At 47.2% G+C, this 17407-nt stretch overlaps 1 protein-coding gene across 1 annotated transcript in view; it reads left to right on the top strand.

Annotated features, from left to right (window-relative positions):
• Window positions 1-1319: 1319 nt before the first annotated feature.
• palm3 (paralemmin 3) overlaps window positions 1320-17407 on the top strand; it is a 27447-nt gene continuing 11359 nt past the window's right edge. The window contains exons 1-2 of the mRNA XM_031563939.1: window positions 1320-1450; window positions 17021-17072. Of these exons, the coding sequence (XP_031419799.1) occupies window positions 17028-17072 (45 nt within the window). The 5' untranslated portion in view covers window positions 1320-1450; window positions 17021-17027. The remainder of the gene's footprint in view (window positions 1451-17020; window positions 17073-17407) is intronic.

Consider the following 17407-nt stretch of genomic DNA (forward strand, 5'->3'; position numbering starts at 1 on the left):
TGAAAGGGGAAAAAATAACCTCATAATTAGCATTAAAGACACATCTGGTTTATTTTCTTCATCAACATTGTTGCTCTTCGCAATTTCAAAGAGAAGGGCTTTCGTGAGCTATTCCATGGTACAGCATTCAAAAATGCAATTTAGAGGATACTGCTTGGCAACGTTTGCAACGCTTTCTGTGATATAGACAGGGCATGATATGTTTGCTTTATGTTCACAAACCTAACCTGTGTCATTGCTGTGCTACTGTGGTCAACAGTCATGTTGGTAGTGATGCTTATGGAACCTCTATTTTCATAACAGCAATCAGAATGAAGTCTGCTGCCTTCTAAGATATACTGGTTGTGTACTGGGTTGGATGGGTTTGTGTGTGAGAGAGATAGACCACCTGGAAACATCACTTTATCACTGTGCCTGTGGCTCATTGTTTGCTGATTACACCGCAAGAGAAATTAAAGGTTCACCTTGGCTTTGCTGACGTGTACTATTGATTTCAATTTGACAGAAATGTGTAGTTCATTCACTTACCTCAGCCGCAAACAACAATCGTATAGGCAAATATGTGAACACCAAAACCGAGCCATAAATAAATAAATAACCTTTAACCAATTTTAGTTCATGCTAGGACAAACTACGAGTAAACATAAATAATTCTCAACAAAGGTTAAATGTAAGGCTGTTATCATTAGCCTGTTTACAAGGGACCGCAATTCCCAACATGGGCACGATTTTGTCTTTATAGTGTGGCTACCAGTGCCATCATAAACTAGTCTGTATACTCTATTACTAATCTGTATTCGACGTGTTTTTTTTTTTCCACAACGCTGATTTGGCTCCACTTACTTCCTCAGAGGAAGCCACTCGTACAGTTTAAACACAACTGTAACTGACGTACCTCTAGCTTCACTGCCAACTCGCTGTCTTCTTTAAAACTTCCGATGAGTGTTAATTGGCTGTTTATGGCATACGAGGAGACCGTAGACTCGCATAAACCGCCATTTCTCTTAAGTAAACCGGACCAAAGTGGGTTGGCCTCCAAGCAGGAACTAGAGTCAGGTAGTGCTGGGTAGGTTTCCAGCGCTGCGTCGCTCTACCATGAGTTGAACATTTAGTAGCTTATTACGCACATGAAGTCGGAAGAAGGCTGAAGGTGACAACATATTTTGAGTGAAAGACTGAAGCATGTGCTCGTGGATCAAGACGGAGGTTTAATTAAAAAAGGCCGCGTTTTGATACACTCTTGTGCAGTTGGGAGCGCTCCTAGTTGGACTTTTTCCCAGTTGGATGAGGACTCAAGGTGTTTTTTTAAGGTGAAGGTGAAGGTGAAGCATTCGCACGAGCGAAGACCTGTTCGAACAAAAACATTCATTTTACTCATAGGTTTTTGCCCAGTTGTTTCGGAGTGAACCTACCTGTTGTTTTTGGACATCTGCACAGGTTACCAGAAACGGTAAGTGGTTATATTACATCCAACGAACGCGTTTTGCACAAGATTTAAGTGAATGTTTTTCATGACATTATATCTTCAAGTTACATTAAAAAACGTCCCTCGTTAGTTGTCCTTGAATAGTCGTTGAGTACGGTCATTTTGCCACAGAGTTGCTGACTGAACAGCTCCCCTCCCCAGACCCCCCACAACTTGAAGAGAAATAATCTTGTGTGCTTGTTTCCATCTATTCACAATTAATTCAGTGTCAAAAGGTGCTTTAAAGAGGCTTAAGATTTGTGCATGATAGAAAACGTTTAAAAAAAATATATATATATATATGAATTATGGAAACTACTGCTTTGGAATATGCAACAACCAGAAAGATATGCACTGATAAGAATTCACATTTAGATTGGTGTACTGTAATAATCATCACAGGGTTCATGTGTGATATTACTGCTAAGGTTTATGAGATTATATGAATTTGGTCCTAGACATGTCTGTTGTCTAGGATAACAACGGTAATTCACTGATATTATGGAAAACAGTTCAGTTAGGGCATATGTAGAAGCTAATAAGAGTAGAATATAATGAGGTAGGCCCACGGCTCTTGGTGAAAAAGTAGACTTCACAGCAGTTGTTATCTCTTGCGAACTTAGCTGCCTACATTATTGGGTGATACATTCCTGAACAACATGGGACTTTGCAGATAGAGTGTCGAAGAGGAATGAGGCCCAGAGACATTTACTCACAGCAAAGCTTTAAAATGCAATAAGATGTCCACAGGCTCCACAGCCACTATCACAACACATAAAACATTTATGTTTTGGCTGAAAAGGAGTCTTTTGGACTGAGGCTGGGGAAGGAGTTGGCTGCTGGTCTAGTGCAAGGCCAAAGGAAACCGATAATCCAATTGTATCTGTGGCAAACGGGTCTCCACCTTTAGACATTTTTAACTGTAGTGTAACCCCTTTGATTCCAAATTAGCTTTGGATTGATTGATCGAGAGAGAGACCATAGCGCCCTTCATATCTAGTCATGATGAACATGAGAGAAAAAAGGAGAGATAGAGAGTGTGAGAGAGGGAGGTAGCACCCGGGGCCTGTGGACTTTCTGCAGAGACACCCACGTTCCCCTTTAAAGAAGTGCTTACCAGACAGAAAGATAAGTTACTTGTTGGTCGAAGGGTAAGCTAAACATCACCACCTCAAGGGACTCCTTAGAAGGTCTGTCCGAGCAGAATTGCTTAGCCTAGGCATAAATTGAAATTCTACTTTCAAATGATTTATTTTTTTCTTGTTCATTTTGCAGTTTGAGGGTCCATTTGTTATTCACATCCAGGTCTGAGTTTGAGGATTCTGCATACACTCGATTCTAGCTTTACAACCAATGCTATGGCTGTTTTTTTAATAATATCACTGTATTTAATGGTTCCATGTAGAATTAAATGTTTAACCTGTAATCCATGATGAGAGAAATATGGAGAAAGGGTGAAACCGAAAGAAAGGAGATGCAGACGAGAGAGAGAGAGAGAGAGAGAGAGACACACATATTGAGGAGGTCACACCGTGGTCTGCTGAGGAGTCTTGTGGGCAATCCTGAGCAGCCGATGATGGATGGGAAAGTTGCTTGGGGGAAATTCCTCTCTGCCACACAGCCATTGTGCCGTCACTCACACACCACAGAGAGCCTGTCTCACTTACAGCCCCACGACACTTCCCCGTATATATCTCCACTCAGTTGTTCATCTTACCATGGATACTGTACATAACAGGCATTACTTACTCATGTCTGGAGTATCGGCTGATGATCTCCAAAGATGAATGAGAAAGGAATGAGAAATCCATGTGATTTGATAGGCCACAGTTAAGAGCTCTACAGATAACATAACTACAGGTGTAAAAGCCTTCCTGTGAATTTGAATTACAATGCGTTTGGGATATAGCTTGTGTAAGGACACCAGTGGATGTATGTATGGCAGTGCCAGTCTCTCCAGCCAGACCCTCTCCTGCCTCGTATTGGAGCTCTCCTATGTGCCAATGTGTTGTTCTCCAGACCCACATTGATGTAACCGCTCACAGCGTCTTCACACCAAAGAACACAAAGTGATGGAGAAACAAATTGTTTCAATGGCTCAATGTTCAAACCAGCACCTCCTCCACCAGCACTAAAAACATGCATCTCCATGGTCCCTGGACTGGAGGAGAGAGTATGAGTAGCTAGCATTAGCATCATTTAGTCATTAGCCTTGATGGTTAATGATTTAGCATGTGTTTGCCTCTCTGTGCGGAGGAGGCCTATTCCTGGAATGATATTCATGTCCTCAGCTCGTGTTATTATTATTAACAGGACCCTCAGTCCATTATGGCTGTATTAATAGCAAGGCAGTACCATAGGAAGGTATTCCCTCACCCTCTTTGGTTTCTGGGTCGTAAATCAGAAGAGATGTGGTTTGTTTTGAAGGTGCTATCGGTCTTGCCCCTTTTTCACGGGTGGCCTTTATTGGCTTACTCTGTGGCCCAGGAGTAATGAGTGGTGAGATTAACTGGGTGAGGGAGTCAAACCGTTAATGACTGGACAAGCTTTCCCAATGTATCCGTATGCAGTTGGGTCGTTAGAGCAAACGAGTTCACTACACAGGGATTGGAAATATAGAATATTAAAGAACAAATGGGTGTCCTGGGGAATTTGGAATGTTTTTGATCTTGAATGGATTTCCATCAATGTCAAAAGGAGACCCATACATTTCTGGAATTCCCCTGAAAGCAGTTTGTAAAGGTATCTGATAATTGTTGCCTTGCCTCACTAGCTGTGCAATAGGCCTTAAGGGCAGAGAACACCGCCATCCTTTTATGGTTCATGACCCTGAAGTGTCAGCTGACTGTTTGTGAGCTCGGTAGATAGCCTTTTTTTATTTTGAAACAAAGGAACATCATTTACTTCTTGTGAACATTCTTCCCTGCCATAAAAAATGGTAGATTATTTGGCCGTCAGTGCATATTGGCATGCTTGTAGTGGCGTTGGTAGGGCAAAGTAGACTATAGTATATCTCTCAGAGCAATTATTGGGTGAGGATGACATTTAAATTGACCTGTGACCTTTCACACATCCAGGATTTGGGGAGAGATTAGATGTGCCTCCACTGTTCAGATATAGTGTTGAATAGGGCTACTTCAAAAGTCACTAAGTGATCTTGTAGATTGCTTTAGTGTGTCGAGTTTGTGCAACTGTGACCATTGTCTATCATTTAATTACTGACTAGACTGAGTTTGTTTTTCTTTGACCCTCAGTAGTAAGGTATTTTCTGCTGTGTTAAACATTGGCTACTTAATCCCTTAAGATACATGGTGTCTTGCCTTCGTTCACGTAAGGCCCGACTAGGAGAAAACACTTTTCTTGAACAGATGAATCATTCTTTTATTTCCTGAAAATTGTATTCCTCTGAGGATATTCAATGTCTTCACATGCTGAATGCAGACGCGTGAAATCTCACCTGGACAACAGGCATGCGTGTTCCATGCAGAAGCATTGTATGTCAGTGTTATAAATGGCAGCTTAGTGACGGTGCTAGAAGGCTAGAATCTGTTCTCTGGGGTCATGGCTAATGATAGCGGTTGGAGCAGAGAAGAGAAGAGAAGAGGCTGGATTACACCAGTCGCACAGACAAAACCTCCCCAAACCTGTTTGAGTTCAACGCTCATCCCACAGACAGTTAAAGCAACTGAAGCAAGCCATTGCATGTCACCGTGCGCAATTGCCGTGACGCCACCTTTGGAGTATGCAGTGGTTTGTGGCAGTCTGTACATTCTTGGGAACAAAGTGTCTTGGGTTGAAGGCAACCTGGGCTGATGGGAGCTGGCATTCGATGAGTTTGCATGAACCAGTCCCTCTGGGATCTTGCTAGGGTTGGTTGTGATTGTTGCGGCCAACAGTGACCAAATTTGCTTGAGGAATTCTCAGTGCGGTTAAAATTGAGGTGATTTTGAGGTAAATAAAATCAATCGCCCAAAAAACGCGGAAATTCAGAAATGCAGACTCTGCTTTTTTTGTGGAAATATTGCAGTAATTAGAGAGAATTGCAGCGTGCAATTAAAATGGTGTGAAGTCCTTGAATTTGCGTGGCCACAAGATTGCAAAATCCTGGAGGGGTCCGATTGACACTGGATGATAGGATAGGCTGACGAGGTGTCATCCCTCTTTGACTGAAACGTCTGTAATTATGAATCGGCAGATATCTGGTTAGACAGGACCAACATCATAGTAAATATGTAAACTAGCAGATGTACATAGAGGTGTGTGTGTGTGTGTGTGTGTGTGTGTGTGTGTGTGTGTGTGGTGTGTGTGTGTGTGTGTGTGTGTGTGTGTGTGTGTGTGTGTGTGTGTGTGTGTGTGTGTGTGTGTGTGTGTGTGTGTGTGTGTGTGTGTGTGTGTGTGTGTGTGTGTGTGTGTGGAGACAGCACAGCGTTGAAGTGTGATTCACTGCTGGAAGGGCTCTTGTCTGGGCGCGTCAGAACAAGTGTTCCTACCTGGGGCCCCATGTGTTGTTACATTCTTCCTCCTTCTCTCATCCTCCTCTTGACATATCTGTGTTTCACAGCTGTAGTTTTAGAGTTTGGCCAGTTTGGGTTTTTGACAGAATAGCCACAACGACTTGAGAGTGACCTGGCGAAGACAAAGCTGAAGTCATATTAAAGGTACAATATAAGCTGAAGTCATATTAAAGGTACAATAGAAGCTGAAGTCATATTAAAGGCACAATGCAAAGCTGAAGTCATATTAAAGGTACAATAGAAGCTGAAGTCATATTAAAGGTACAATAGAAGCTGAAGTCATATTAAAGGTACAATAGAAGCTTAAGTCATATTAAAGGCACAATGCAAAGCTGAAGTCATATTAAAGGTACAATAGAAGCTGAAGTCATATTAAAGGTACAATAGAAGCTTAAGTCATATTAAAGGCACAATGCAAAGCTGAAGTCATATTAAAGATACAATATAAGCTGAAGTCATATTAAAGGCACAATAGAAGCTTAAGTCATATTAAAGGTACAATGCAAAGCTTAAGTCATATTAAAGGTACAATAGAAGCCAAGCCAAAGGCCAGCTGGCCCAGCATCAGCACTGTCTCTTCTTACTGCAGTTATCAGCTATGCAATCATGTCAAATCTGTGGAATACCACTCAACCATTGGCTGTTTTACTCTCACACTAAAATTCAATGTTTAAAAAAAAAAAAAAAAAAAAAAAAAAAATTCCACTCCACCAACTGGGAAGATTCAGCATGTGCTCATGGACATGCAATGTGAGACATACGTGTTCCAGCAGGCTCTTTGGAGTTGGGTACTGTTTCTCTCTCTGCATACCGTGGGTGAGTCAAAATGATACGAGTGGGAATTGGCTTCATCAGTTTTCTCAGCAAGCAGCAAAAAGAAGAGACTCACTACAAGCATCACCACAGGGTTTAAAAGGGTGTCGGGGGAATGTACTTGACTGCACCTACTTTGCTAAAATTGCCTCTGAAACTTGAAACAGAATGTGGAGGATTTATCCGGGATTAGGAGAAGGAGCGGAGTCATTTTGGACGGAAAAGGTTCAGTGGGCACAGAACCAGCACAGACAGGAGGGAACCAGGAGGGAACCAGGAGGGAGAGGCACAGCACAGGCATCCCAGACCTTGACAAGGGCTCTTCCCTTTCCTGTCTGTATTGGCATGTTTCTGTGTGTGTGTGTGTGTGTGTGTGTCTGTGTACTCACTCTTGCCCGGTGAGATGGGTGTGTGTGTGTGTGTGTGTGTGTGTGTGTGTGTGTGTGTTAGGGTCAGCGAGAATACATTAAGAAAAAAAAGGGACTCCCCTTTTTCTGTTCTCTGGATCCTTCAAGAGGAAGGCTGGATGAGCTGGGGACTGCTCTGGAGCCCCTAGAGTTGGTTGTGGAGAGAAGGATGGTGCACAAGCTGCTCAACATAATGGACCCCCTACTCAACCAACAACAGAGTGTCCTCAGTCAGAGGCTCTTTCAGCTCTGCTGCAGTAAGGGCCGTTACAGGAGGTCCCTCCTGCCCACTGCAATAAGGACCGTCACAGGAGGTCACTCCTGCCCACTGCAATAAGGGCCGTCACAGGAGGTCACTCACTCCTGCCCACTGCAATAAGGGCCGTCACAGGAGGTCACTCACTCCTGCCCACTGCAATGACTCCCCTTTGTGCTGGGAGAGGATACTCCTCCCAATGCAAATTTTATATTTAATTTGCACATTTAATAGCAATATCTTGCCTTAAAGTTAAATTATATATCATGTCGTGTGTGTCTGTCCTGTCTGTCTGTCTGTGTGTCTGTCTGTGCCAAGCCATTGTCATAGTTACTGTCTCTTTCTCTCTCTCTCTCTCTCTCTGCTGTGCATCTAATGGAGAGGGATGTGCTGCGCTGTCACTTCTCTTTTTTGCTTTTGATGGCTGCATTTTTATTTTCATTTGGCAATGGCACAGCTGCTCTCTCTACTGTTCCCTCCAGAGCTTCACCACAGCATTGTGATGCTGGAGATCATAGGGAAGAGTCATGTCCAAGTGCAGAGAAACATAAAGACCCTGAAGGCCTGATAGGCCGTTTTTGGGACTCCCATTAGAATTCTGTTGGAGGCGGTCAACATGGATCTGCTCCAGAAGCGGTCAAAGGGAGCCTGATGCAGCCCAGGAATGAGAGCTGGTGGATAAGGGAGGGGGCGGGGGGGTGCCGTGGTCAACGCTGGGAGAAACGGTGCCTGCCTGTGCTCATGTTGTGTGTGTGTGTGGTATGGCAGACACACACATGCCCTCGGTGACCTTTGTTTTTGGGGTCATCCGTTGCCCATCCCTCTGTCAGCGGGGGAGCGGTGAGCAGACGTGTGTGTGTGTGTGTGTGTGTGTGTGTTCGTTTCCCTCTCCTCCTCACAGACCCACACCCTAATGGATACAGGAATTCCTTATTTCTTTGGCTTTCCCAACATTCCCAACTCATTGTTAAAGGCCTGTGAAAACATGCGCTGGAGCATAATGGGGCCGAAACACCCACAAACCATCTCCAGGACGGGGAGGTTTGGCTCTCAGAAGCATGAGCTATGTGAGCTTGTGAAAACATGTCCACTCTCTTTTCCTCTTGTGGAGAAGGTGCCGGGCAAAGTCGAGGTGGACGTTTGTTATCGCACATCATTTTGCAAATATATTTAACCTTGAGATCTGATCAAAACACAAAGACCCAGACAGTAGCAAATGTTCCCTGGTGGCAGGGCCTTGTCTTTCTCACTCTCTCCCTCTCTGTCTCTGTCTGTGTGTGTGTGTGTGTGTGTGTGTGTGTGTGTGTGTGTGTGTGTGTGTGTGTGACCTAGCTGAAACATGACGTTATCAAGTCTGTGCAGAACAGCTGGCCTCCCCCTGACTGTCTTACTTTGGTCTCACTTTTCACTTTCATTCTACCTGTGTGGACCAAACTGGGGCACACACACACACACACACACACACACACACACACACACACACACAAGTGGAGCACTCCACCCTCGTCCCACGGGGGAAATGACACAGGCTGTAAGGGTGGAGCTAAAACTGCACTCCATCAGACGGTGTCTTCTGATGCTCTGGTGCCTCCAGCAATGCAGTATTCCGTCCAATGGGCCGCGCTCGCTAACAACCCGCCCCCAGCACCAAGGCATGTGGGGAGCGATGGGCTCCTCACCGCTGCAGGAGAAGGAACGAGGGATGGGCGCTACTCACGAGAGAGAGAGAGAGAGAGAGAGAGAGAGAGAGAGAGAGAGAGCGTAGAGAAGGCTGGATACTGGCGGGAACAGAGCAGCCATTGTGCGCCTGAGCGCGGCCCAGGGGAGCACCTGACAGAGAGACCATTGATCTATCCCAGACTCGCTCCCCTGCACGGCTCAATAATGCCCTCGGAGAGAGGGAGAGGCCGTCTCTGACAGCTGCCATCCTGATAGCCGCAGCCCTCTCCTGGGATGTGGGAGTTTTGTTACTAGAGAAAAACAGAGCAGGCAGCACAGACATGATGAAGCTCTTTCTCCCCACATTACGTGTTCGATTCTGATTGGATGGGCCTCAAATGGACTGTTTTGAACTCGGGACAGGTTATTAAATTGAGATGTGCCTAGTTTTGACATCTATTTAAATGGATGACACAGTTGAACACGCTTACTCTTTAAGGCTGCCTATGATTTGCAGATTGCTGTTTAAGACGGAAGGGCTTTGGTGAGCTAGATTGACCTTGACACACTATCTTGTGTGTGTGTGTGTGTGTGTGAATTCATCTGTGTGTTTTGGGTGGGGAGTGAAGGCCTGTGGGCCCGCGCTGCTTGCATTAGATGATCAGTTAAGTTTGTAGCAGTTGGACCTTTGCCTCCGGGTATTTTCCTTTGTGTAATTTTGACCAAAGTCTTGCTGGCTGTTTTTTATTTTTTAACAACCCCTGGGAAAAGTAGGCTTTCAGCATTTTTCTTTCTTCTCTCTCTCTCTCTCTCTCTCTCTCTCTCTCGCTCTCTCTCTCTCTCCCTAGCTCTAACTCTCTCACACTATTACATTTTGTTGTTTGTTTTCATCCTTGTTGTGTTGACCAGGTCTGTCACTCAAACCAACCTCACTGCATGCTGCTGCAGCTGCAGACATACAACTGTTCAGATTCCATGCATACCACAGAACACACACACACACACACACACACACACACACACACACACACACACACACACACACACACACACTAACACATCCAATCGTATCTGCAGCATGCATACCACAGAGCACAGAACACAAGGTCTGGGAAACACACTTGAACAGGCACACACACACACACACACACACACACACACACACACACACTAATACTAACACATACACTCGTATCTGCAATACGACACGCAATATACACGAAAAAAATTCAATAAAGCATCTCCGATGGCAATTGAATTGAAAGCAACAACAAACAAGTCCATCCCAAATTTGATTTGAGTCTGCTCCTGTCTGTCTGTCTGTAAATCAACAGCAGATTAAAAAAGCAGCGGCATGAATTGATACTCTCCAAAGGCAGCAGAATAGATTCCCTCCCTAAGCCAAATAAAGACTCCAGATGGGGCGCCTCCATGAACCATATCAGGTTCTGAATGGAGGATGCTGACTTTCTCTGGTTCTGAATGGAGGATGCTGGGGTTGGTGATATTAGGCCGTTCACTACGGCCCTGAGCTGAACGGTGGGCTTATTGAGGGCTCTAATGGTGTGACTGCAGGGGCAGCGGCCACCAGGCTTTTATATTTGTTTAGTCGGAGAGGAAAGTTCCTCTGGAATCCCCTCCATTCAGAGTGCTTTAAGCTCATCATCCCCTTGAAAGGGGCCTGCACTCTGCCTGGCTGGGTCTCGGCCACAATCCCCAGTCGGCAGAGGAGAGTTACGAGTCATGAATACAAAAGACCGCTTCAGTCAGTGTCTCTCTCTCTCTCTCTCTCTCTCCATGGGAATTAATTGAGCACATGAGGAGATGGGAGGAAGTGAATAACGCTGAACATGTCAGTGCGGAGGGGAGGATGGAAGGGTGGTGTGGAGGGGAGGATGGAAGAGGGGTGTGGAGGGGAGGATGGAAGGGTGGTGCGGAAGGGAGGATGGAAGGGAGGGGAGGATGGAAGGGTGTGGAGGGGAGGATGGAAGGGAGGGGAGGATGGAAGGGTGTGGAGGGGAGGATGGAAGGGAGGGGAGGATGGAAGGGTGGTGCGGAGGGGAGGATGGAAGGAGGGGAGGATGGAAGGGTGCAGAGGGGAGGATGGAAGGGTGGTGTGGAGGGGAGGATGGAAGAGGGGTGTGGAGGGGAGGATGGAAGAGGGGTGTGGAGGGGAGGATGGAAGAGGGGTGTGGAGGGGAGGATGGAGGGGTGGTGTGGAGGGGAGGATGGAGGGGTGGTGTGGAGGGGAGGATGGAGGGGTGCGGAGGGGAGGAGGGGAGGATGGAAGGGTGGTGCGGAGGGGAGGATGGAAGGGTGTGGAGGAGGGGAGGATGGAGGGGTGCGGAGGCTTCTGCAGAGCACAGCCAGCATGGATGGCCAGAATCCGGGACAGGCCTGAGGGCACAACAGCGCTGGAGTGCAGAGAGGGACCAGGCAGACAATGCGTCACCACTGTCTTCAAATGTCAGCGAGGAGGGTGGTGGGACGCGTAAACAAAGCCTTGAGTTTGTACTCTTTTCTGATGCTGACACAACAGCCACAGAAAAAGGTCATTGGTGCTTTTTTTTTTTTATTGGCCCAACTGTATCTGGAGGCATCCGATAGGTCATGTACATGATTCACATCCGATAGGTCAGTGGTTCCCAAACTTTTTACAGTCCCGTACCCCTTTCAGACATTAAATCTCCAGCTACGTACCCCCCCGTTTTTTTTTCCATGTTTGTAACCGCCACCACGCCCCCTTCCCCCGCACACATATTCAGCATATAACACTTGAAACTGTCAGGGTAGGTCACTAACCTAGCTGTAGCTATTTTGGCAGTGTAATTATTTAGCTGAATATGGGTATACATGAGTATTTCTATGACAATGCGACTTGGCTATTCGGACTATTTAAGATTTCATGTCTATTTATAGCTCCGTTTGAAAATGTAATGGGCTTTTTCACTTTGAAAACGCGAATCAAATTTTCTCCCCGCGTACCCCCTGAACCACTTTGCGTACCCCAGTTTGGGAATCGATGCGATAGGTTATATACATGATTCACCTCCCAAGGACATCGATTAAGTCGAAATTATGTAGGTTTTACAGTTTCCAAAGGTATGGTGGTATACACCATATTTGTAGGTTCGTGGTTCATGCTCAACTTTGCTAAATACATCAGCTAGTTGGCTAGCTAACAAGCAAGCAAGCATCAATGCTGCTCTTGGTGTTAGCTCATTAGGTCACTTGTTTTAGACGCTTCTTCAGTTTGGCACTTGCTTTGTCACAGCATGTGGATAAGCCACACCAAGCCAACCCTCCTACAGCAGCCTTTCTTAATAGGCTGGCCATTAATGACATGTCATTTGAGTCTCCGCTCACGGCCACCCGTTCAGCTGAGGAAAGCTCCACCTCGTCAGCGTCAGTGTTCGCCCGGGAGGATCAGGTGTCGTCTGCCTCAGGTCAGGGGCGCAGCAGCGCACACATCCTGATGCAAGATCACTCATCCTCATCTCAAGGCTACCCAGAACAGTCCTCTTCCTCTTCCAGGAACGAAGTAGGCCATGGCAGCTCTCCTCAACAACAGCCCCCGAGAGAGGAGAGGAGAGGAGGCTCAGCTCGAGTTTGTGTGGGCAACAGTCATTCATGCTGCTTGTTTCCCCCTCTATGGAGTCTATGGAGGGAGTTCCTCTGCATGAGGAAAATCTGCTGCTGCTCATCATTTGCACAGCCTGCATGTAAGCAGTGCTCCCTGTGCATAGAGTAGTGAAGGCTGACCAGATTAGACACACACACACACACACACACACACACACACACACACACACACACACATCCGTAGCCAGTGGATGTCTGGTTTCAACACCACAGCTGCTGTGGCGATGGATCTCTGCCTCTCTGTATGCCTCTATCTCTCTCTCTCTCTCTCTCTCTCTGTATGCCTCTCTCTTTCTTTCTCTCTCTCTCTCTCTCTCTCTGTATGCCTCTCTCTTTCTTTCTCTCTCTCTCTCTCTCTCTCTCTGTATGCCTCTCTCTTTCTCTCTCTCTCTCTGTATGCCTCTCTCTCTCTCTCTGTATGCCTCTCTCTTTCTTTCTTTCTTTCTTTTTTTCTCTCTCTCTTTTTCTCTCTCTCTCTCTCTCTCTCTCTCTCTCTCTCTCTCTCTCTCTCTCTGTGTCTGTGCACTTAAAGAAGGAGAGTGCTGCCCTCAAACAAGCGCATCGCAGCACTCCGTCTCCACGGAAACCTACTCTTCCATTCTCCCTGTGCAAATTGCCTTGTCTTGATGACGCGCTCAGACAAATCTCACAAAAGTGCCCCAAATCTCTGCAGTCGTCGCCGTCCCCCGCTGCTCGGTTACCAAGGCCGACCTGGACAGTTTTTCTGACTGGAGCCGGCGCGGTGATGGAGGCAGGTGTTGCAGCGCCATTGGTCGTTTCTCTGTGAAGCGTGGCTGTGACGGGGAGAGGGCCCCAGTCAAATCACAGCAAACGGCAAGAGCACGTACGGCGAGTGGGCGGCGGCGGCGGCTGTGTGGGACCGGTCCCTGCCGGTGGCTTACCGGGGGAAATGGGGCAGAATGTGGGCGTCGGGATGCTCATGGCCTGTGGCGGCGTGTGAAGCGCGTTAGCGCGTTAGCCTCTGCATGGGTGCGCTTGGCTGCTGTCAGCTCTGCTTGTCAGGCTCGTGTCATGCTAAGACTGGTGGGCTGGGGTAGGTGGTAGCCTGCATCACTCAATAGCCTTCCTGCTTTACCTGATGTTTCCTGTTTCCATTTCCCAGGCTGTAATGGTCACCCCTTCACTGTTGGACACATCTCACGGCATGGTATCGGTATCATATATAAACCAGTTCAGGCTAAGGCTGAGATCATGTATAATCTGCACTGGGAGTTTGGGTTAAGATGAGCCTTTAAAGGGAAACTTCTGGATTTATTTAACCTGGGCGCTATTTTCCCATCCCAAATTTGTTACTAGGGATTATATACAGTATTAGTTTAAAACGCTGTAACTGGCAACCGCAAAATGGCTATGCAATGTCATCATATATGTTGCGAGCATCCGCGCCAAAATAAAAAAAAAAAATCTCCCACTGACTGGCCCATAATGTATTAATAAGTGTCTGAATATGTGGAAAGCCTGGGTCTAGAAAATGACTGTTTCTGTAGGTTAAGTTTCAGTTAAAAAAAGATGGGAAAATATGGCCCAGGTTAAAAAAAATCCTGAAGATTCCCTTTCAAACCAGTATGTGATTGGTGAGGTGGGGGGTAGGGGGATTCCTCTGCTACTGTAAAACAGTGGGATTAAGACCAGCCTTTACATGCCCAGGCGCCACAGCGCCACAGCGCAGGGAAGGATACAGATCAGAGGCGAACGCTGAAGCTCGCCCTTCTCTCCCCTCCCCTCCCCTCCCCTCCCTGGCTGTCTAAGGGGATTACCTGCATTTCCTGAGAGATTTACTTCCAGTCAGCCAGACGCACCTGTGGTTACAGATGACTGCCCCCATGGGAGCATGCCCAGTCTTAGCTACCTCTGCAGGAGAGGATGGGAGAAACCCTCCAGTATTCCTCACTCCCTGTGTGCAGTCGTCCAGCCCAGCGGAGCCAGAGAGAGGAGGTGTAGGTGACAGGGGAAGAGTCTCTCTCCCTGTGTGTCTGTCATATGTGTGTGCAGTCGTCCAGCCCTGCGGAGCCGGGGAGAGTAGGTGTTGAGGAGGTGACAGGGAAAGAGTCTCTCTCCCTGTGTGTCTCCGTGTCATGTGTGTGTGTGCAAGTCTGTCAGGATATGAGAGAGGAGAAACTGTTGTTCTCAACTGAAACTCTGTATGCAGTCAACCCTTGAGCCCGGTGGTGTGTGTTCCCACAGATTCTCTTCCATCTCCCATGGTTTCCCCTCGGGGGCAAATATACATTCTTGCTGGCTGAACTGCTGTGAGTGTTTGCGTTGAAGCCATACCGAGCCTGTGCTTCCACAGGGGTGAGAAAAGTTCCTCCCCTTGTCCACACCATACATACACGTCCTCCCTGCGCCCCCCCCCCCCCCCCCCCACCCCACCCAGGCTGCTCTCAGACCGCACGGAGACTTGGGTCAGACCAGTTCCCGCTCGCCGCCTCTGTTAATAGTGCCTACAGTTCAGCTCTGTTTGTTTTGCATGAATGACTTTTTTTTTTTTTTCTTCGTGTGACTGGGGCTGGTCTGTTGAGAATCGTGTGGAAACTCTGTGGCAGTGTGAAATATGAAATGCACTGTAGGCTCGAGCTGCTTAGGATGATTGGATAGGGTAAACATTGTTCTGCACTTTTTTTTTATAGCCAATGAAGGATATATTACCATGGCAACAAGCATGGTGGAGAAGCTTGAGGATGAAGAGTAACTGGTGGAGCATGTGTGCCTGCTTCCTCTCTCGCTCTCTCTCTTTCTTTCTTTCTTTCTTTCTTTCTTTCTTTCTTTCTCCTCCAGTTCCTCTCTCCTCTATGTTACTCTGTCTCTTCCGCCGCCAGTCTCATTTCCCCTTTTACCTAATGAGAGAAAGGGGCTGTGCATCATCATTAATTAGCACTGGTGTGGTTGCGGAGCAGTGAACACAATCAAAGGCTTTCTGTTTACCCCCAATGCTGCTCTCCTCAGCAGAGAAAAGTTTGTGTTTTTCTCTGGGAACTCTGGAGAGATAAGATGGGCCTTTGCCCCAGCAACCTGCTGCTAACGCCCCATTCTGTCAGATGGGAGCCTCTCACCTTATCTGTCTCTCTCTCTCTCTCTCTGTCTGTCTCTTTCTCTCTCTCTCTCTCTCTCTCTCTGTCTCTCCTGGTCTCTCTCGCTCTCTCTCTCTCTGTCTCTCTCTGTCTGTGTCTCTCTCTCTCTCTCGTCTGTCTGTCGGTCTCTCTGTCTCTCTCTCTCTCTGTCTCTCCTGGTCTCTGTCTCTTTCCAGGCTGGGACAGGAGAGAGGAGTCCTTCCTGCTTAGTCAGTCAGGTGGTGTGTGTGTGTGTGTGTGTGTGTGTGTGTGTGTGTGTGTGTGTGTGTCTGATATGTGTAAGGTGTGGAAGAGACCCCAGACATCTCATGGTCGGCAGTAAGATTATATTTACGAGCTCCTCATATAAAGTGTTCACGGCGGCTCCTCTGATGATGCTTCAGCGCGGTGCAGTGCACAGAAGGTTCTGGACGTGGGTGGTGTTCCCTAGGCCAATCCCCCCCGGGGCGTGCGGCTGAATGATGGTGTGTCTGCTGAGTGTGCCAGGAGCGCTGTCCCCTCAGGCCCTCTCTGGTTGGGGAGACTGAGGTGCGGTGGGATTCAAGCTGGCAACTCTTATCTCACTCAAACACTCTCTCTCCAGGTCACACACACACTCTCTCCAGGTCACTCACACACACGCACACACACACACACAGTCTCACACCTGTCTTGAGCTGAATGAGCACCTTCCACCGTGTCTATCAGAAGCTGAAGCACAAACAACATCTAAGCCTTAGTGCGCTTGCTTCCTCGAGGGGATACATGTGCATACCTTTGGCCTCGCCACTCTAAACTATGCATTTGAGACCCACACTCATGGGGTCTATCTGTTTGTGTTTGTAATACCCTCCTAACTACAGCATCTCACTCACTCACGGCCATGTTTTTGCAGTCAAAGCAGAGCTTCAGAGATGAGTCGTTCACTTGTCATCGTTTCAAGGATTACTGTCACAACACCGCATTCACACACCTTGTTCACTCTCCTCGCTACCACACGTGTAGCATCTGAAATAAGAGGGCTTTCTCCCATCTATTTCCTGACTAAAATCACAGCCAGAATGAACATCAATCTAAACCTGCAAACTAATCCCCTGTCTCTCTGACTCCCTGTCTCGCTGCTCTCCCTGTCTCTCTGCTCTCCCTGTCTCTCTGCTCTCTCTGACTCCCTTTCTCTCTGACTTTCGTTTCAGATCCAAGATGGATGAGGCAGAGAAGTACCAGCAGCGGCTGCAAGCCATCGCGGTAAGCAGCCCACCGGTCATGTGTTCATGCTGTTCCTCCATCTCTAGACCTCAACATCAATGAGAGCCACGACCCGCCGGCTTACATAAAGGGAATTCCACTTTAGCGACAGGGAGTCTATGAGTGTGAAGGTAGTGAGAGGAGCAGAGGATGATTGGCTCAGGCAACGCCGCCACAAAAGCATTCATATCAGTGTGTGAGGACTCTGCATTAATATGAGTGTGTGAGGACTCTGCATTAATATGAGTGTGTGACTCTGCATTCATATCAGTGTGTGAGGAGTCTGCATTAATATCAGTGTGTGAGGACTCTGCATTAATATGAGTGTGTGACTC

The sequence above is a fragment of the Clupea harengus genome, chromosome 26, assembly GCF_900700415.2.
Source record: "Clupea harengus chromosome 26, Ch_v2.0.2, whole genome shotgun sequence".
Taxonomy (NCBI): domain Eukaryota; kingdom Metazoa; phylum Chordata; class Actinopteri; order Clupeiformes; family Clupeidae; genus Clupea; species Clupea harengus.